Source organism: Jaculus jaculus, chromosome 16 (genome assembly GCF_020740685.1).
Source record: "Jaculus jaculus isolate mJacJac1 chromosome 16, mJacJac1.mat.Y.cur, whole genome shotgun sequence".
Lineage (NCBI taxonomy): Eukaryota > Metazoa > Chordata > Mammalia > Rodentia > Dipodidae > Jaculus > Jaculus jaculus.
The window spans coordinates 65800278-65822796 of record NC_059117.1 but is presented as its reverse complement, the minus strand read 5'-3'; the positions used below and the strand labels follow the sequence as shown (position 1 = coordinate 65822796).

The window sequence follows — 22519 nt, the reverse complement described above, 5'->3', positions numbered from 1 at the left end:
AGAGAGAGAGAGAATGGACACGCCAGGGCCTCTAGCCACTGCAAACGAATTCCAGGCGCATGTACCACCTTGTGCAGCTGGCTTATGTGGGGACTGGGGAACTGAACCTGGGCCCTCAAGCTTCTCAGGCAAGCACCTTAACCACTAAGCCATCTCTCCATCCCTGTTTGTGTGATCTTGGACAAGAAACTTTACCTAACTGGCCGTCAGTATCCACTTCTAGAATAAAACCAATGCACACATCATGAAGTCATTAAAAGTACTTAATGAGGGTTGGAGAGATGGCTTAGCAGTTAAGGCACTTGCCTGCAAAGCCAAAGGACCCAGGCTCGATTCCCCAAGACCCACATAAGCCAGATGCACAAGGTGGCACATGTGTCTGGAGTTCATTTGCAGTGGCTAAAGGCCCTGGCATGCCCATCCTTTCTCTCTCTTTCTCTATACCTATCTGTTTCCCCCCACACACTCTCTAATAAATAATTAAGTAATATTTTTTAAAAGTACTTAATGAAACTGTGGAGGTAGACTCATTATTATTGCGTATAGTAAATGTTCAAGAAGCTAGCTGCAGTCTTCCTTGTGGGTGAAGACGCTGAGGTGTAGAAAAACCTAGTCAGTTTCCAAGGGCGTGTGTTTGTAAGCGGGGAAGCAGTCGAGTCCTTGTGTTCTCAGACTTCTGGGTCTTAATCTTTATGTCAGGCATTCCTTTCATTGCTAAGACATGGGACCTTAAGACACACACGACACAGTTAAATTGCAGGATTTTTATTTTTATCACAATAAATAATTTAAGTTGCTTTGGGCTTGCATTCAACTTCAGCATTAATTTAATTTTTTGAGTAACTCTCAGCCCTTCTACTTCTAACAAAATGTATGTGATTCTTGGGCCTACCCATCTCTGTTGTGGCATTTCTTAAGGAAATCACAAGACAGAACTTTGAACTTGGAAAACAATGCAGCAGCATGCTGTTTGTTAGAAAGGATAGTTTATAGAAAGTGCTAAGTGCTCTGTTAAAAAGGAAAATGTGCCGGGCGTGGTGGCACATGCCTTTAATCCCAGCACTCAGGAGGCAGAGGTAGGAGGATCACTGTGAGTTTGAGGCCACCCTGAGAGTGCATAGTGAATTTCAGGTCAGCCTGAGCTAGAGTGATACCCTACCTTGAAATAAAAAAAATGTTCAAAAAGGGGCGGAGAAGATCTCAGAGGTTAAAGACACTCGCTTGCAAAGCCCACTAGCCCAGGTCAATTCCCAAGCCACCCATGTAACCAGTAACAAAAAGTGACCCAAACACTTGGTGTTGGTTTACAGCAGCAAGAGGCCCTGGCATGCCCTCCCCATACAAATGAAATAATTAAATTATGACAAGTTAGGGCTCTGGGAGGCTGGATATGTGTGTGTGTGTATAAATGCAGGTATGTTCGCAAGTCCAGGAAACTGGTGCACTCATCCTCCGGCTCCTACAAGGATGCTCTCCTCAGCATTTCCTGCTGAGTCTACAGTCTCCTCCTGCAGGAAGGCTCTTTGTGTTCAGGGCTATTCTCATGTTTGAAACAATTATTTATTTGCAAGGAAAAGAGAGAGAGAGAGAGAATGGTGCTCCAGGCTCACTGCAAGGAAGACCATAGTGAGTCTGCGATCAACCTCCTTACTCACTTCACTGAACTGCAAGGATGGGTCCATGATTGGCATATCATAAGCCAGTACAACCTGCTCTCTGCTGTATGCAAGCAGATTGCAACGGAAACCACTTCCCGTTACCCAAGCTCAGTAGGACAACAACATAGACCCGATGCCTTAGACCACAAGTGGGATTTAGCCATGAGATCCCAAGTCATCCTTAGCCTTGCCACACACTCTGTCCATCATCAAGGATCACACCTTCAGTGGCTATAAAACTTCATAATCTCAGGAAGCTCTGGGGAACAATTCTTTCTTGATAGCTGAACTTCTTCCCATTTTAAGAACAAAAAAATTTTAGGTCCATATATTAATGCTACTCTCACTTTTTAAAAAAGTTATTTTGTTTTTTCAAGGTAGGATCTCACTCTAGCCCAGGCTAACCTAGAATTCACTATGTAGTCTCAGGGTGGCCTCGAACTCATGGCGATCCTCCTACCTCTGCCTCCCAAGTGCTGGGATTAAAGGCATGCACCACCATGCCCAGCCTTTTAAATTTTTTTTATTGGGTTGGAGAGATGGCTTAGCAGTTAAGACACTTGCCTGCAAAGCTAAAGGACCCAGGTTCAAATCCCCAGGACCCATGTAAGCCAGATGCACAAGGTGCCCATTCTCTCTCTCTCTCACTCTCTCTCCCTCTCTCTCTCCCTTTCTCTCATCCTATCTCTTTCTCTCTCTCAAATAAATAAAAATAGCATATAAAATTTATTTATTTATTTGCAAAGAGAGATGGAGAGAACGGGCACACCAGGGCCTCCAGCCCACTGGAAACAAACTCCAGATGCATGGGTCACTTTGTGCATCTGGCTTTCTATGGATACTGGAGAATGAAATCTGGGCCGTTAGGCTTTGCAGGCAAGTGCCCTAACCACTGACCCATCTCTCCAGCCCTACAATTATATTTCTATCCTCCAAACAAGAATCCTATTTCCTCAGGACAAGATTTCTCTCATTCTCCCCCCCCCTCTGTGTGTGTGTGTGTGTGTGTGTGTGTGTGTGTGTGTGTGTGTGTGTCCTTAATGTAGGAGTGAATGAATGAAAGTCTGGAATAATTGAATTCACCTCATGCCCTAAAATAAAATGAAAAATCAGACCAATGCAATGAAATAGCACATGACTTACTGGCAAGCACAGTGATCTCAGGATAGTTCCTGTGAGTGTAGGAAATCCTGTTCTGTACCACAGCTCCTGAGGATGTCATTGCATTGTGGCAAAGAAACTTGAAAAATGTTTTCCACTAATGATTTCCAAATACAAGAACATGAACAACTAACACTTTTCAATAATAATTTCTATTCAAGTAAATACTGTTTTTCAAGAAAAAAAACTCCAAACTAAAGTTTTGGTCTGTACTTTAAAAAAAATATATTATTTATTTATTTGTGAGTGAGAAAAAGAGAGAACGAAAGAGGCAAATCAAGAAAGAATGGGCATGCCAGGGCCTCCAGCCACTGCAAACAAACTTCAGACACACGCACTACCTCGTGTATCTGGCTTATATGGGTACTGGGCAATTGAATCTGGGTCCTTAGTTTTCGCAGGAAAGCTCCTTAACCCCTAAGCCATCTCTCTTGAAAAAAGAAGTTTCTCTAACCAAAAGTGAGAGTAAATCTTGGGAGAGATTGCTCAGTGGTTAAAAGCATTTATATGCAAAGACTGGTGGTCCAGGTTCTATTCTCCATTACCTTTGTAAAGCCAGGGCAGTTGCATCTGGAGTATGTTTGCAGTGAGCCTTGTGTACCATCCTCTCCCTCTCCCTCTCCCTCTCCCTCTCCCTCTCCCTCTCCCTCTCCCTCTCCCTCTCCCTCTCCCTCTCCCTCTCCCTCTCCCTCTCCCTCTCCCTCTCCCTCTCCCTCTCCCTCTCTCTCTCTCTCTCTCTCTCTCTCTCTCTCTCTCTCTCTCTTTTCCTTGCAAATAAATAATTTTTTTAAACATGAGAATCGTCCTGTACACAGAGAGCCTTCCTGCAGGAGGAGGAGACTGTAGACTCAGCAGGAAATGCTGAGGACAGCATCCTTGTAGGAGCCGGAGGATGCGTGCACCAGTTTCCTGGACTTGTGAACTTTCTCTGAGGTGTGCTTACTGCGCCATCCAGCACACTGAGAAAGTGGTCACCTGCCCAGCAAGGCTCTCTCCATCAGCTCCCTTCATTTTTCTGTCTCGAATCTCCATGCCCTTTTCCTGAAATCACATTTCAAGTGAGCTACTTTCATTTATATGTTTGTTTCAGGAGGAATTTTCAGGAAAGGGTCACTTCAGACGGCATTGTTTAAGCTTGTGGGTGGTACCCAGTGTTGGGGTGTGGACATAGAAAAGACTAGAATGGACAAGACAAGGGAAGCAACTCCAGGTATTTCAAGGGGTGTTTTTGTTGGTCTCTGGGCCTAAAATTTTTTTGCTTGTATCTTCAGGAGGATTCAATGAATTCATGTTGCTGAGGTGCTTAGAAATAGCTTTATATGGACTGGAGAGATTGCTTAGTGGTCAAGGCTATTGCCTGCAAAGCCCAAGGAGCCGCATTTGATTCCCCAGCACCCACATAAAGCCAGCTGCCCAAAGTGACACATGCATCTCAAGTACATTTGCAGTAGCCAAAGTCCTGGCATGCCCATTCTCTCTCTCTCTCTCTCTCTCTCTCTCTCTCTCTCTCTCTCTCTCTCTCTCTCTCTCTCTGTCAAATAAATAAATAAAACCTTTTAAAGGTGAAAAAAGAGCTTATTACATAGGTACAATAGTGCCCTCTTCTCTGGGGAGGGGCTGGCATGCTCACAAGAGTTACCCTAACCCAAACGCTGTGAGACCGCACCGCTCCACTTGGTGCTGGATGAAGATGTGCAACGGTGGAGGCATAATGGAGCGAGGTAGAGTTCAAGAAGCCTTCCTCCCAGTACAAGATTCCATCACACTACTTAAAAGGTGCACAACTTTAACTTGTCTTTCTAGAATCTTCTATTTAATACTCTTGCGCCTCGGTTGACCCCAGGTAGCTGAAATAGCCGGAGCTGAACTCGGAGATGAAGGAGGTGACCAAGGCACTCTGTTAGCGCTGGCTCCTCTTCTCTGTGAGGGCGTGCGCTCTAGGACGGGAATACCCAAGACAAGGCAGAGGGACGGGGAGGAAGATGGGAGGTGGACGACGCGGTCACTGATCGTGCCTCCACTTCCACGGCAGGGATCCCAGCAGCCAGCCTTTCTCCTTAGATGGGACTTCCCTTCATACTAAAAGCTTTTATTGGACACGGAGACCACTTTGAGTGACAACCGGGGTCGCCTTATTGGTGAACATGTAATACCACCACTGTCCTCATGGTCTGCTCACAGCTCTGCCAAACGCCCTGTGGGAAGAGAGAGTTTGGAAGGTTGGTAAGGTACAGACTTCTGCCTATTCAGGAGGTCTGCACTTCATTTTACCTATTTGAGAGAGAGGGAGAGAAAGAGAGGGAGAAAGAGAGTATGGGTGTGCCAGGGCCTCTAGCCACTGCAAAGGAACTTCAGATGCATGTGTCACCATGTGCAACTGGCTTACATGGGTTCTGGGAAATCGAACCTAGGTCCTTAGGCTTCTCAGGCAAGTGCCTTCACCACTAAGCCATCTCTCCAGCCAGAGGTCTGCATTTTGAACTGGCAACTTGCAATGTCTGTAAGCCTCCACGGGTGTGCAGACAAGCTCAAAACCCACAGGATTGCATGACTATGGTATCTACTGCCCAAGTCACAAAGCACTGTAGCCTTGGAACAGAAAGAGTAGACCTAGTTTTGTTTCTTGTTTTCTCAGACTAACTCTCCCTGTACTGTGATGAATGCCAGAACAAGGACCATTACAGTCCTTTACAGGGAGAGTTTGTCTTTGCACTTCCAAAGAAATTAGAGGGAAAATGTCACTGTCGGAGTTAAGATAAGTGACATTCTGGCAATCTCTGAATGTCCTGTTCTTTACACCGACTCGATTCATATCACTTGAAGTCTTGGGGATGGTTTCACAAGGAACTAACATTTTAAGGAGGATCCTGGTCAGACATTCTATTTTAAAAATAGATATCTTGCTGAAGAAGAAAATGTGGGGTTTTTTTTCTTTTGAGTAAGGGTATATGGCATTTTGAATGTGCTAAACAAGCTGGTCAATGACTAGAGGAAAAATAACTTTCATCTTATGCCTAGGGAGAAGGACTGAGCACAGAGAGAAATAGGACCAAACGCCTGGCCACACTGCAAATTCCGGGTCTCAGGATGCTTTGCCAGGAACCGACCATGTGGTGGCATCACAGCTGCTGCAGGAGAGAGGAGCAGAGCCACCACGCTTGTTCTGTGGTCCAAAGTCCCAGGGTTTGGGAACAAGTAAATTAGGAATACAGAAAGTTTTGCCTATAGGAGAGGGAGTTTTTGTTTAATAAAATTGTAGGAATGCTTTCAGCCAAATGGATTACTCTATAACACATGAATCCAGAAAGAAACTCAGCAAAAGGCAAAGTTTAGTTTTGTACAGAATTTGTTTTTTATAAATCCTCAAATTAAAATGCTGCCTCCGACGCCCTCTGACCGTCTCCTCCTGAAGTGCCACAAGCAGGCACGTCCCTGCGGCGGGGGTTGTGGGGGGCAGCAGAGTGGGCAGAAGGCGGCCAGACGCAGCCCTGTGCTCCAGGAGAACACTGCTGTCAATCCAGCATTAGCTAAACTAGATGGGAAGAAGCAGACTTTCATCTTCGGTCCACCTGCCCGCTATGTTATTACAAGCTGCAGTGCGGTCTGGGTTCTGAAGGCATGTCTGCATACTGGAGAGATGGTGATGCAACTTTGTGGGGGGGGCAGGGGGAGGAAAGCAAACCAGGGAGCCATTTTGCAGATGTTTCTCAAATCTCTCTAGACTGAAGCGTTAGCAGCGGAGGGAGAATACATTTCACAGGTGTCATTGTCATTGCCATCAGACTGTTCCGAGAGCCTCACTTATGTAACTCAGCATCCCACCTCACAGGTCGAGAAAATGAAGTTTAGGAAAGCTAAGTGAGGGCTGCTGAGATGGCCTAGCAGTTAAGGCGTTTGCCTGCAAAGTCAAAGGACCCTCGTCCAATTCCCTAGGACCCACGTAAGCCAGATGCACAAGTGGCACACATCTGAACTTCGTTTGCAGTGGCTGGAGGCCCTGGTGTGCCCATTCTCTGCCTGCCCCCACCCCTTTGTCTTTCCCTCTTTCTCTCATAAATAAATAAATTATATGAAAAAGGACACAATTACTGTTGGGTAGGATGAATGAGTCTATGAGATAGATCTATTGGATGGTAACTACAGCTAATGATAATGCATTGTGTAACTGAAAGATAGAGTGGAGAGTCGAAGTTCTTACCTTAAAATGATAACTATATGAGGTGCTGTACTCATTACTTAACTAGGCAGAACCATTGCACAATGTGTATCTACTCAAAATACTATGTACACAACACACACACACACATGTACACACACACACGTGCACACACACACACAGGTAAAATAGCCTTGTCACTGCTGTCCATAGGTGAATGTGACACCAACTCTTCATGAAGGCGTTGCCAGTCAACAGTCATACAGCACTTGATCTAACTGACTGCTCAGTTCTCAGCATACTGTAGGATTGTTTAAAAAAAATAGCATCCATACTTTTCTTCTGCGATTCTTATTATAGTACTAACAAGACTCTCGTAGAAACCAGACCTCGGGGATTCTTTCTGATATGAGGTCTCAATCCTTAATCATAGAAGTAACTATTCATCTGTTTCCACGCAGGCCTTCGAGAAATGTGTGTCATGAACAGCCAAACTCCTAAGCCCTTCATTTCTGATAGAGTACTCTATATTACAAAAAAAAAAAAAAAAAAAAGAAGAACGGTAGGAGGAAAACAGGGGTACATCTTTGCTATTTCTTCTTTAATAGCTTGGCAGGGGCTTATTGAGTATCTGCTATGAACAGATAGAGTTATGGCACATTATGTAAGACTGCAAAATAAATGAATCTGCTGTCCAGTGGTTTATCATGGGACCATTTTTAATCTCCTAACCAAAGAAGTAGATGTTACCATCAGCAGTTATGCAAATGAAGTGCATCATTGCTTGGTTTGTTTTGTTTTTCCAGGTAGAGTCTCTCTCTAGCCCAGGCTAACCTAGAATTCACTATGTAGTCTCAGGGTGATCTCGAACTCATGGTGGTCATCCTACCTCTGCCTCTGGAGTGCTGGGATTAAAGGCATGCACCACCATCACCATGCCCAGCACTTCATTGCTTTTGATTTCCAGTAAGTACAAACTTCAAACCTTACAGTCAAACAGACGATGCCTAGCTGCCTCATGTTGTGAGTGTGAATTAGCAAGGCTCAGTAATGGGGCTTTGAAATCAGATGACCTAAGCTGAAATCCTCCTTCTAATAATGTTTATGAGGACTTGGGGCACTTTACTGAGATATACCAAACCTTACAATCTGTATAGTAACAATAACAACAGATAAAGTAATGCATGGGTAATGCTTATGTTGGTACCAGCCATAAAGTATCATCATTACGGGTGTCAGAGAGACCCATGCCAACTATCCACAAAACCAGGATGTTTGGAAGTTTCTTCATTAGATCAGTGGCTCTCCACAGGGTTCGGGCTGACTGAAAAAAAAAAGGAGGGATGCAATACACTGGTCTCCTTAGCTGCCCTAGAGTCACTTTCTTGCTTCATCTCTGTCACCTTCATGGGATTTCTGGTGCGCAGGTCAAAAGCTGTGTCTTGAAGATTATACTTATGGTCACGTTGGCAGCTGAGATGACTTCATTCGAATGCCATCTACATTCTCATGTATGCAAGAACTTCCCTAGCATGCTTTCGCATGGTTGCCATTGTAATTAAGAAATACCACATAGTAGCCGGGCGTGGTGGTGCACGCCTTTAATCCCAGCACTCTGGAGGCAGGGGTAGGAGGATCGCTATGAGTTTGTTGCCACCCTATAGAGACTACACAGTAAATTCCAGGCCAGCCTGGGCTAGAGCAAGACCCTATCTCAAAAAAAAAAATAAGAAAAAGAAATACCGCATAGTAATTCAGATTACTTATTCGTATTCAACTTAGGTATGTGTTGAGCATTATTTGCATATTTGCATAGTTAGTGTTTAAATATTATTTACATATTAGGTTCTTGGCTTATGCAGGCAGCTCAAATCAATGCTAACTTCCTTTAAAAAGGGACCATGTTTATCTTTTCTGTCTCTGTATATACAGATGTTGGCATGTGCCTAGCATCGTATGCACTCCATTCACTGGTATAGAAATAATACTTGAAACTATTTTAATGTTTATATTAAATTATATTTTAACGTGCCAATGCATGCATATGGAAGTCAGAGGACAAGCTCAAGGTGGCTATTCTCTCCCTCAACCTCTTGTTGAGACAAAGTCTCGTTGTCTGGCTTCTGCTAAGTGTGTGGGCTCTAGTGTGCCTGGCCTATGAGTTTCCTGATTCTCCTGTCTCCCCCTTGCGCGGCACATGCACTGTTTTGCATCAGTCTCCTTTTATTTGTTCGTTCGTTCGTTCGTTTGTTTGTTCACAAACAGAAAGAGATAGAGGAGAGAGGTAAAGTGAGAACGGGTGCACCAGGGGCTCCAGCTGCTGCAAACTCCAGATGCATGTGCCTCTTTGTGCATCTGGCTTTACTTGAGTGCTAGGGAATTGAACTTAGGTTGTTAGGCTTTGCAGGCAAGTGCCTTAACCACTAAACCATCTCTCCAGCCCCTATATCAGACTCCTTTTAATGTGGATGGTGTGATATAAAACTTGGGTACATAGGCTTGCAAGCAAGCACCTTTAACCACTGAGCAACCTTCCTACCCCCTAGAACTGATGTTTCCAGATGAATAAGTGAATGTGGTTGAATTTTTAAAATCTAACAAAGTTCTCATAGATTTGAAAATTATTCTTTCTTTTGGGGACATGAGCTCTGATGTTTATTTTAGCCATAACATGTAAACGTATGTACCTGTCTCTCCTGGTTCAGTCTCTCTTTGGCATCTCCTGAGCGTATAAAGAGATTCTGCCCTCTATTGACTTGAAAAAAGTATAACAAGGATGAAAGTATAAGGTTAATCAGCACTTAATAGATCTGGAATTACTGTCTGATGTCTGGGGCAAACTGATAGACATGTGAGCATCTCTGAATGTGTCTTCCACCACGTGTCAGCAAGAAGCACAAAACACAACCCAATTCTATAGACTATGTAAACTGAGAGTGTATTATGAATGCTCAGAAATGCCAGTGCTCAAAACCATTTTCAACTACTCCATATTTGCCAAGAAATCTTCATATGCCTTGATGACATTTCTGTATTCCCTGATCATTGCAGTGGGGGAAGAAAGTCTGTTAAGTGCTTCTGAACAAGGTGTGTGTTTTCTTTCCCTTTCTCAAACCGTAATGAGCTCTTCCCTTCAGAGGAGAAACAGCAAGTTGCCCTCTCTGTGAAACAAGAAGAAGAAAATAACATCACTGCGACCACTTTTGTTACACGTAGAGCCTTTGTGGTATGCCTGGCACTTTGTAAACATAGTTTGCAAGTACCTAGTTTTATAGATGAGGGACATGTGATAAGACCACATGAGTAATAAGGGCATCATTGGAAGTCACAACAAACTTGTCTGTATGGCTGTGACTCTGGGGAGGTACTGAGAGGAATTTTTAAGAGACAGATCAGGGGCTGTAGAGATGGCTTAACAATTAAGGCATTTGCCTGCAAAACCTAAGAAGCCATGTTCAATCTCTGTCCAGATCCCACTTTAAGCCAACACACAATGGTGAGGCAAGTGCAAGGTTGCACATGTGCATTAGATGGCCCAGATATCTGGAGTTCAGTTTCAGTGTCTGAGGCCCTTGTACACCAATTCTCTCCACCGCCACCCTTGCTCTCATTCTCTATTAAAAAAAAAAGAAAGAAAGAAAGAAACAGATCAGGGCTGGAGAGATGGCTTAGCAGTTAAGGTGTTTGCCTGTGAAGCCAAAGGACCCATGTTGGATTCTCCTGGACCCACATAAGCCATATAAGGTGATGCATGTGTCTGGATTTGTTTGCAGCAACTGAAGGCCCTGGCATGTCCATTCCCATTCTCTCTCTCTCCCTCTTTCTTTCTCTGTCTCTCAAATAAATAAAATAAAGTAAAATAAAAAATATTTAAAGAGATCAAAATGGACTGGGAATGGTTGAAGGGAAGCAATAATGGTTGATGCAAGTTCACATGCCTGGGGCAGCCGCTGAGAGGAGCTGTCACCAACCTGGAAAGTCACTGGGGGGAAGGAAGTAGAAGAAGAAAGGGAGGGAGAAAGGAGGTCTGTGGAGGTTACTTCATAGCAACTGTGCCCTGTCCTAGAGCCGCATAACAACTTCGGGCCATCAGGAAGGACAAAGGCATGTATACTTGGACCTTAGTATCCCTCTTGTCCTTGGCAGCTCACACTGTGATGCCACCAAGAAAGAAAACTTTTTTTTTTTTTCAGTAGGGTCTCACTCTAGCCCAGGCTGACTTGGAATTCACTATGTCATCTCAGAATGTTCTTGAACTCACCTCTGCCTCCCAAGTGCTGGGATTAAATGGGTATACCACCATGCCCAGCTTTCATTAGGACTTTTTCAATATTCTTACTTATTGATTGACTGATTGATTTAATTTGTAAGCAGAGAAAGATTGAGAGAAGATAGAAATAGAGAATGGGGGCTGGAGAGATGGCTTAGTGGTTAAAGCACTTGCCTGCGAAGCCTAAGCACATGTTTGAATCTCCAGGTCCCACATAGCCAGATGCACAGTGATGCAAGCATGCAATGTCGCACATGTGCACAAGGGGGCGCATGCAACTGGAGTTCATTCGCAGCAGCTGAACGACCCTGGCTTGCCCATCTCTCTCTCTCTAATAAAATAATAATAGTAATAATAAAAGAAAGAGAGAATGGGTGTGCTGAGATCCCCAGCTGCTTCCAACAAATTCTGGGTGCATGTGACACTCTGCATCTGGCTTTCTGTGGGTACTGGGGAATCAAACAGATGTCATTAGGCTTTATAGGCAAGTGCCTTAGCCGCTAAGCCATCTCTCCAGTCCAAGGACTCTTTTTTCTAAATTCAATTCAGGTTAGTCTTCACACAGTGGGTGGGACAGGACCTGTCCAGCATGTTTTTGTCTACAAAGGCCAACACTTGGTCACGTGACTTACAGCAAGCAGTCAGCTTGGTTGTCTCTGCTGGGCAGTTGGGTCTGGCTGAGGAACAAAGCTAAATAAGGCACTGATTGTCCTGCCCTTTAGGGGCTTAGACCTGGGATCTTCTGAGAAGGTACCATCAACATATTCCCTGCTGTTATAATATTGTATAATATATGTTAATATATATAACATATTTCATATAACATTATTTCTTTTTCTGGCTTTACCTCTCAGATATGGCTATATCTCCAACCATATATCCCAGCCGTCCTTAGTCTTGTTCCACCCTATCTCTTAGCTTTTTGCCTCCGCAACCCTGTTCCTCCCACATTAGATCTAGGGTGGCATCCTCATGGCCGTCCTAGAGCTCTCCAGAGGAAAGCTAATGAGCTAGTCAATGTCCAGGCAGCTTCAGTACGATTTCTTAGCCCAGTAAGGACTTTAGAATGGAAAGAGACAAAGTCGGAGATAAATACTCTTTCTCCCACAAAAGACATGGTCAGGTGTGGTGGCTTCTACCTGCAATCCAAGCACTTGGGAAGTTGAGGCAAGGTAAAACCCTGCCTCCAAAAAACAGGAAAGAGAACAAGAGGGAAGGAGGGAGGGAGAGAAAGGGAAGAAGGAGGAGGAGAAAGAGAAGGAAGAAGAAGTGGAGGAGGAATGTGGAGGAAAGCCAGAAATCTATATGCCCTGACTCTATATACCTCTACTCATATCCAAATCAATTGAATTCTAGCCATTCTAAGAGCGACATCCGCTCAGGATAGGAAAGGCATCATTAAAGATTTTAAGCACTGTCCATAGTGGATTGATTTAAGTGCTCTCCTTGCTGGAGCTTGAAGACATTGCAATCATTCTTAGAGCAGGATGTCGGGAACTTAGCGAACTCCCTTGGTCATGTGATAATATGGCCAGTGGCGATCTTATCTGTGATTGCTTCCCTTCCCCAAATGTTCTCTTAGCTCCAGAATTTCCCTTTCAGTGTTTGCTAAATGGTTAGAAAGCTAGGCGTCCCACTGCCTTACCTCGAAGCAAGCAGGCCTGAAAGGACCCCTTTAGAGAGACCAGATGTTTAGGTCTCAAAGCTCCAAGGGTAAGGGACTGTTGCATTTACCAGGAGGCATGTCCACCAAAGGAGAGACAAGCTTTTCCATTTGGAAGCAAGGAAAATTCTTTTGAAGTTGGCTGAAGGCCATCCTCTGAAAGTTCAGGATTGAAGATCTGACCATGCTGAAAATTAGCATTGCAAATGTGGTTTTCAGAGAATCACAGATTATTTTAATCTACTTAACCTTCTCTATAAATAACCGACTTAGAAAACACTGTACTGCTATTTTTAATAGTCTAATAATGGACATGTTATTTTTAAGGCAGTAGCAACAATGCTAATATCATTTTTCAAATGAGAACCATCAAAGCATGGCATATTGTGTTTTTTTTTTGTCAGTTCTGATTCTGTGTAACAGAGTGGTAGCTGATGGAAGTGTCTGATCAACTGGATAATAAAGACAGTCAAAGTAGCTGACAGGACTTTTTGGCTCCCCAGTGACAAGAACGGGCAAGAAAGCCAGGAAAGTAGGTCCCTCTACGAAGGCCTAGGGGAACTGAACCTCGACCCACACATTTAAGAAACAATCTGGATGACTTACAAAAGGGGACCTCCACCATGTTTAACATGGCCTCCTTGTGCACAAAAGGACACTGAAATCTGCAACCCCCACAGAATATTCCACAAAGTCGAAGGCAGTCTGTATCCACTAGTGTGAATGTATCAGCTGCCGTTGTGCGCCTGCCCCGTGTTTCAAAGCTACACTCTTCCAGTGAAATGAGTTTCCTTTACAGCTATTCAGAACCTGAATGTCTTGCTCTCATGTTCATTCATTGTTTCGATCAACCATTGACTTATCCATCAACTATGTGCTGAATCTGCTGAGGGCCTACTATGTGCCAGGTGGTCTCCTAAATGCTGCAGGGAAACTCGCTCGGAAGTTCCCTGCCTGTGTGGAAGTTTTCTGCCAGAGAATGGAAATAATTACATGATAAATATGTAAGCAAGAGCCTACCGGGTGCACGAGGAAAACCAACACACACACACACACACACACACACACACACACACACACACTAATTGCAGTCTAATGTAAGAGGGAGAGTGGACCAGAAAAGGAGAGATTTTTCCTGATTAGGTAGTCAGATAGGAAGGACCCTCTTGAGTAGAATTAAAGATTGAATGTCAAAGGAGGAGACGTCAGTACACATTCTGAGAAAGAGTGTTCCTGACCTGGAAGTAGTTAAGCACAAAGGCACAGGCCGCTTAGGCTGAGGAGAGGAAGGGGAGGGTTGGAATTAAATGAAATCAAACAGACTCTACAAGATTTGATGGCACAGTAAAGAATTTTTTCCCCCAAGCCTGTTGGGCAGCAAGCGAGTGTCTTTGTCATGTAATGCCTACCTCACGGGGCTCACTCCGTGTAACATGATGAGGCTGGTTTACTGTAGTGAGAAGGGAACAGCAAGATCTACTGGGTAGTCCATTGCGGTGTTACCTGATGGTAGATGGCCAGGCAAGACATCCAGGATGTGCGTGCTTTGCCTAGCCTCTGAGGGACAGAAAGCTAACGCAGGAAGAAGACTAAGGCTAACCAGAAGGCTCTGTGAGCAAAGGCCTTGCCACATAAGCACCAGGACCCGAGTCCACATACCCAGTACACACCAGGTGTGTGAGCTCACACCTGTAATCTTGACACTAGGGAGGTAGAGCAGGATCACTAGGGCTTGCTGGGTAGCTAATCCAGCTGAATCAGTGAACTGTGGATTCGGTGAAAGAGCCCATCCTAGAAATAAGGTAAAGGCCTGCAGAGTTGGCTCAGTGGTTAAGGCACTTGCCTCCAAAGCCTAAGGACTCATGTTCGACTTTCCAAGTCCCAAACAAGCCAGACACACAAAATGATGCAAGTGTGCAAGGCCCCACACGTGCGCAAGGTGGCACTCACATCTGGAGTTTGATTACGGTGGCTGGAGGCCCTGGCACACCAGTTCTCTTCAGTCTCTTGCTCACTCACTCATATTTTTAAAAAAGGCCAGTCTGGAGTTGGGCATGGTGGCACACGCCTTTAATCCCAGCTCTTGGGAGACAGAGGTAGGAGGACTGCCGAGAGAGTTTGAGGTCACCCTGAGAATAGAGAGCGAATTCCAGGTCAGCCTGGGCTAGTGTGAGACCCTACCTAGGAAAAAAAAAAAAAAAAGCCAGTCTGTTGGGCTTGCCTCAAAAAGAAAGAAATAAATAATAATGATAATATAGAGAACTGTTAAGTAAAACATCATGAATCAGCTTCTGTCCTCCACACACGTGCACTTGCGTGTACCCACACACATACACACCACAACACACACATGCCCAAATCACCTGGTCTAGAGTGGCCTAGGAAGCTCTTTAGAGAAGCCCTCATGAGGAAAGCAGAAACATGATTATAGGTGGGGACCCGCCAGCGCCATGAAGTACATCAACATCAAGGCCACAGCCCAGCCTCACACCCCACGCACTTCTACAGTGTTAAGTAGCCAGTGGGGTCTGGGCACTGATCTCGTGCACCCAACATACCTGGTGCCTATACCAGGCGGTTCCCAGCTCTGTGGTGCTGGATCCACACAAGGGGACCTGGACTTAGCACAGGGCCTGTGTCCCCACATGGGATCAGTCATACCCCACACACAAAATGAACAGACACACAAGCAGCGCCATGGGACGGCTGTGTCCGCGAATTACGGCTGCCTTCAGCCATGGCTACATTTCTCCTTCTCACACTGCTAGCCGTGTGTTTTCACATACACCACATAGTCCTTCATGTCTTGGTTTCTTTTTCTTTTAATTTTTATTTATTTGAGAGGGACAGAGAAAGGGGCAGACAGAGAGAGAGAGAGAGAGAGTGGGCGCGCCAGGGCCTCCAGCCACTGCAAACGAACTCCAGACGCGTGCGCCCCCTTGTGCATCTGGCTAACGTTGTTCCTGGGGAATTGAGCCTCGAGCCAGGGTCCTTAGGCTTCACAGGCAAGCGCTTAACCCCTAAGCCAGCTCTCCAGTCCATGTCTTGGTTTCTTGATCTGTCAACTGAAAAAAGAAAGTGTAACCTTTTAAGGCCCAAATAAGAGTAGAATGACTCCTGGAACAGCCAAGAGATGCTCACTATTATTCTATAGGAGACTTTTTTAAAAGCTTGAAACAGGAGCTGGAGACATGGCTCAGTGGTAAAAGATGCTTGCTTGCAAAACCTGTCAGGCCTGGGTTCGATACCCCAGTACCCACGTAAAGACAGATGCACAAAGTGGCACATGCATCTGGAGTTCATCTGCAGCAGCAAGAGGCTCTGGTGCACCCATGTTCTCTCTTTTTCTTTCTCCCAAATAAATAGAAATATTTATAAAGTAAAACTTGAAACAGGACTGCTAATATTCAAAGGCAATGAAAATTGTCCATCGTCCATCCTAAAGAGCTGTAAAGCATGGGTGTCCCTTATAGGCACATAGTTCAGCATAGTGCCCCCAACTCTGATCCAACACTGCTCCTTCCCCACCTCCTGGCAGGGTCTATGGGCTTCACCCCAAGGCAGCATGGCTTCCATCAATCCTCATTCACTTATTCCACAAATGTACCACGTACTCACTGCCTGCTAGTTCTCAGTAGTATGTCTGCATCACTGGGTTAATTCATTCCCTAGAGTAATTTCTTTCATTGAAGAGCAATGACTTTTCAGTTAAGCAAGTGATAGAGAGTATGGTAGGTGTGTGTGTGTGTGTGTGTGTGTGTGTGTGTGTGCTCTTTCATTGAGACCCTGGATTCAATACAGTTTGAAGAGCTTTAACTTACACATAAGGAACCAGTTAAAAGGGGAAAGAAAGCTGGGTTTTCCGAGTCTGGTGTATACATGTCCTGGTTTGAATGCATTTTCTTGGCTTTCTGTTTTTCATTTCTTCTCCCATGCCTCCTCACCAATAGTGCTGTGAAATGTTAGTGTGCCCATTTTACATAGGGGAAAACTAAGGCTCAGTGACTTCAAGGAGCTTCCCAAGTCACATGGCCAGTGAGTGGAACAACGGAACTAGACTCTTGATTGTGTCTTTCCTCATCACATTTTTGTTTTGGTCCCATACCCCAATGAGTATATGCGCAAACTAAGGACAAAAGAAATGAGAGAAGTGATGGTTATGGGAGTTTCTGCTGGGTATCAGCAGCTGCACAAAAGAAAAAAAAAAAAATCAGCACTGTCGCCAGGTCAACAAACATGATTCCCCTGCCAAGCAGCGGGGCGCTCATTTAGGGCAGAGAAGGCTGGCATGCAGAAGTCCGCTCCCGGTATGGCACTGTAGACACTTGGAGAAGTCACCCAGAATGCGGGGAGCGTGCCACCTGCACCAGCAGCCTCTCCAAGCACGCGGCCCCAGTCCTCCCAAACCCACCCCCTCAGAGGGCTGCGATGCGAGCCCTTGGAAAAGTCTCGCTCAACTTCTATCTGCAGAGGGATTAAAAAGATCCAAATCATATTTAAACCTCTGGAACCTTTGTTTTAATTTTGAGAATTTGCGGCAGGCTTTAAGTAACACCGGTGTGATGAATGAGGATCCAGTTGTAATTGGTCCCTTCCACAGTTGCCAGGGTCTGAAAAAAACGCCATCACCTTAATGATTATTTATGGACAGTCTATGAATTTTCTAGGTGGGGTTCATTCCTAACACCCATGCATTTCCATAAAAACGAGGGCAATGTTTGTTTGTTTGCTTTTTTCTAAAGTAACACACCAGCGTTTACCTAATCTATGCAAATCTATTCAGAAGCGTGTTTTACAAAACCACTGCTTCCCTTCACCCTCAACATTACAAAATCCTGGCTTCTTTTCATCTCCCAGTTGGTTTTAAGCACCGTGGTTGAGGGAGGAGGGGGCTCCGTGCTAAGAGGGGAGCTGGAGCCTCCTGTCTTGCAGAGTGCTCTTGCAGAGCGGCCCTGCCCCTGACTGTGGGCAGGGAATAAGTGTGGGAGCTCCCCGTGGTGGTAAGCACCCCTCCCCAGAGCAGCCAGCACTGCACCAGGGCGAGGATCAGGTTCCTGTCCTCGACTGTGACTTGTCACTGTCTAGTACTGTGACCGTGTTGCCATCGCTCTGCAAATAAGGCAGAAGCTGCCACCTGATTGGTGTAACATCTCACTTTGCCTCTGCATTGATTTCTTCTTCTCTTCCTTGGCTTCATAAAGCGAGGGACAAGTGGCTGGTACCGTGGACAGAGACGCTTTATTTTTAGTATGAGACAACCTCTATTTTCTTTCAGGAGAGAGAAATTGGATTATCAATTCTTTTGTAAATGTGTATGGTGATATTTGCTCCGGTAAGTTTTTATCGGTTTTGATTTACAGCTGGCAGCGTGTGTGTGTGTTCATATGTGTATCTGGGCTGCACAGTTTCTTTCCAATATGATATTGAACTCTTTTGTGACAATATGTTTTTTCTTTAACTTTGCTTTCTCTTATTCATATATTTAAGACAAAGTTTCTGGGTTATGGAGTATGATGTTTTCATTATCTGTTGAGGTATATGCTGGGTTTCTCCTCACATAGTAAAGAAACTCAAGCAAAGTTATATTTGGCTTTACAGAAATGTAATGCTATTCTATCGCAGCTTCCTTCAGAACGTTTAATGTTCTAAGTACATTTATTGTGTTTCAACCTGTTTACCATTGTAATTAGAGTTTCTTCATCAATGTCACAGTGAGAATATCTTAAACTTAAATAGCTACCAAATATTACATCTTAATTTCCATAAGGTCTTCTTCCAAGGTAAATGAGTGAGATGAGCGTCCTTTACCACCCAGAGATGTTTTGAAAATAACTGATTTTGTTGTATAAAGAAAGTATCCTTTAGTCTCATGGAAAGCTGGACCCTAAGAGGCTGTTGTTTTTCTTCGGTCTTACTTTGCATTGTGCATTTGTACCACCATCTGTCAGATGCCCAGACTTGGCTCTGGTGTTTCCATATCTGAAGTTAATCATGAGAAAACTTGCTGTTATTTAATTCAAATTGATGCACAAGTTCTGTCTGGTCACATCTGCTCATAATCATGGTTTCTAAATGCTTTACCTAGTTAACTGCTTCTCTCTCTCCTCTGTCCTTCTCTCTTTCTCTCCTCTCTCTCCATCTCTTCCCTCTCTCCCTCTTTCTTTGGAGAGTTAAAGATGGTCCAAATAGGTTTATTGTTAATTCAGAAAGCCAGGAGAAAGTCTATTAATATAATTATTCTAGATAGAGATGGTAAGATGATAATTGTGCTAATGGAAAGAAACATGCTTTAATCTCTTTTTATTACACAATCAACTAATCTGCATAGCTACTTTTCATGGTGAAATGAACTAGGGAATGTATTGATGAAAGTTAAAGACACCTTTAAATGTGAAGCAAGAGAAAAAAATCAGGCAATTTTCATGGATTTTGAAAAAAGTTGGGAATTCTACATATGGCTAGATCTCTGTGGCAGAAATTGTTTTCCAGAATAACAAGTTTTCAGATTCCAACATTTTTCAGGTTTTGGGGCAACTCTAAGCAAATAGGAAGGTGTGTCTGGGAGAGTACTAACCCTCCTGTCTGCAGCCTCTGAGGCAGACTGTAATGTACACAGTGCCTTCACCCAAAAGGAGAGCAACTCATTCCACCAACCAGTCCGAATTTTGATGAATCTACCTCAGCCTTGAAAAAAAAAAAAGATAAATCCCCTCAAACCACCTAAAATTTTATACTGCATGATCCTAGTCCCCACGAGTGCGTTCCTATAACAACCGCGTGTCTTAAACCCTTCATGGAACCAAGTGTTCCTTAGCAGGTAGTCTATTGAAAACAGCAGCACAACTTTTGTTGTTGAGCCACTGCCAGTTCGTGTGAGGCAATGCGGGATCCTAGACAACCCCTGCCCTTGCTCCACACATACGCATCCGACTTCCTCACCTCCCTTGAGATTCCTGGATGGCCTCTCTCCACCAGCTATAGCAGGCTGCATGCCAAGTCATCAGCCACAAATACAGCGGCTATCGTCCCGAGCTAGCCAGTGACACAAATCGGGGAAGTTGGAAAAGGAATGGCAATCTACAAGTCTCTGCCTCTCCCTCTAGCTGCCAGTTATAAGAGAGTTAGAACTCCGGGCAGGAATGGACTGCTTTGTAGTGTAGGTAACTGGCTATTTGGAATTGAAGAAGGGAGGGCTCTCATTTTGTGTTAAGGCAAAGGTGCGTGACTTTAACTACATGACTCCTGGGAAGTCCAGAGTGCATATTTAGTAGAACCTGTTGCCATCTATTATGAGAAATAAAACCCTTTCTATAAAACACTTTTCCTAATGAAATTACTTTTTTTCTTGAGGTGGGGTCTCACTTTAACACAGACTCACCTGGAACTCACTCTGTAGCCTCAGGTTGGCTGTGAACTAATGGCACTCCTCCTACCTCTGTGTCCCCAGTACCAGCATTAAAAGCATGTGCCAACATGCTTGGTTCGTCAACTTACTTTCTTTTAGCCAAATGAAGAATACAGTGTTGTTCTAGCTAGGAAGTAACCACAATATACCTGGCACGGTGCTAAGAATCTCCCTGGCTTATCTCCCTTAATGCTCTCATCACATTACGAGGAAGGTAACAGCATCTGCCCATCTTACAGGTGAGAAAGTGGAGGCAACATAGTGAATGCAGATGAGCTCCCAAACGAGTGGCAAGTTCATTCCCAGGCTCATGGCTTCACCTTGTTAATATAAGCTAGGCAAAGCTGTAGGCCAGAGTGACTTGCAGGGTCTTATAATAATTGTCATTGGCATCTTCCCCTCCTCTGACACCGCATAATCTCCTCCTTTACATGCTGTGCCTTTTGTAACTCCAGATAATTATGTGTTTAAAACTGAAGGCCATGTGCTTGATGTTTCAATCCATTTGTGCAGCTACCAAGATGTGGATGAACGAGAGTAAGAAAGACTGAGGAGAGATAACATACAGGTGCAGGAATATAAGGGAGCATTGTAATTGACCCAGATAAATCCATCCCCTGATTTTCCTTCGTTTGAACATAAAGTCAAAATAAAAATGCCACAATCTCTTGGAATGTCAATATCTTAAGGTCTCTGGCTTGTCATAGATGCAAATTTAAAATGCTATTCCAGAGGAATTGCTTTACTGGTGGAGAACTTTATATATTTCTCTCCTTCCTCTCATTCACCCTCACGATTTGCTTTCTCTCCTTTGGCAAGCTGGAAACGGCTGAGGTAACATTTCAGGTAGAATATTGTAATGCAAGTCTACCACCCAGGTAATTAAAAAATGTACACAGTTGCTGATAAGGGAACTGAGAAGCATGACAGAGTCGAAATCCTGAGTCGTCAAATTCGTTCCTTTGCACCTGAGCACTGAGCTCCCCATTTGAAATCCATTTGAGCCAATAAAACTCAGATGAATCTTACAGAGGGGAAATCGCAACTAACATGGAATCAATATGTTTGAAATTTCCCCTGGAGCAGTAGCATTTGGACAAGAGGCAAGACACCAGTCATAGGTAAAGCTGAGAAATGGTGTGTTTTAATTCTTTCTTTGAGAGAGAAGATTTTTCAGTGATGAACATGTGGTTAGAATGTAGAGCCTTACATAGCGTATCTTTTCTATACTTTGCCAGAGCTCAGAAAGACCTAAGAAAATGAACAAACAAAATCTGCCTACCACAAATCATAAGCATCAAGAGTCAGGACTTGAAAGTGCTTATCACAATCATTTTGAGTTACCACCTATAAAGACATCCAGTTGATTAGAGTGCCTGGAATAGAGGGCACAATGAAATCTGTTTCTAAGTTGATTGCTCATTTCTGTCAGAAGCAATGGTAACTCAAGAATTTCTCTTGTTCTTAAATAAGCTATAACTGGTGGCTTAATCACTGAGTGTGGTACCAGGGCAAGTGCTGATAACGAATTTTGAATTGATTTGCTTTATGCAAGAGCATGTATGAGGGTTGTAAATTGACTGAGAGTCACCAAATGAGGAAATAAGCTGTGTTGAGTCCCAGAGCTTATCAAATATAGTGTATCCCTTAGACCTAACCTGAGAGACAGCTTTAGAAAATACATCATTTTTCAATCTGACTACTTGTGAAAGAACCAAGTATAAAATAGACAACATTGGAAAGTCTACCCCATTGGACCTACATTTATTTCCTTTGGCTCTGTATGTGTGTACGTAAATATATTAAAAAGAACGTGTTATATATAAAGAAAGTGGCCAGTATAAAGACAACAAATGTTGGATAAGTCTTGAATTTGACATCCACCTTGCTATAGGCTATTGTGCAGAGAGAGTGTGGGGGGTCTTGTCAGATAATCATATAAAGGGCTAGAATCAATGGGTATTTTGGGCTTGCTTGAAGCCAGCAATGAGTGACTGGATGCTTTAAAAGAGGTCATTGGTGTGTGTCTTTAAATGTTCAGAGAAAAGGGATGAGTATGGAAACATCCCAGTCTCTTCACTACTCCTCTTCACTACTCTGTGGATTAATGGATCTAAAAAATACATTTGTTATTATCTTAACAGATTCTAACCTAAAATCCTAATGGAAAACTGTTCCACTACGGTTACTGGAAAGCTAGTTCCCA

At 44.0% G+C, this 22519-nt stretch overlaps 1 protein-coding gene across 2 annotated transcripts in view; it reads left to right on the top strand.

Moving 5' to 3' along the window:
* The window catches only part of Synpr (synaptoporin), a 326729-nt gene that overhangs the window by 135560 nt on the left and 168650 nt on the right, over positions 1–22519 (top strand). The window contains exon 1 of one of the 2 annotated variants that reach the window (XM_004661270.2): positions 17800–18240. The exons of the other annotated variant lie outside the window; for it this stretch is intronic. Coding sequence (XP_004661327.2) covers positions 18217–18240 — 24 coding nt within the window. The 5' untranslated portion in view covers positions 17800–18216. Of the gene's footprint in view, positions 1–17799; positions 18241–22519 lie in introns of those variants that run through there. 2 annotated transcript variants of the gene reach the window in all.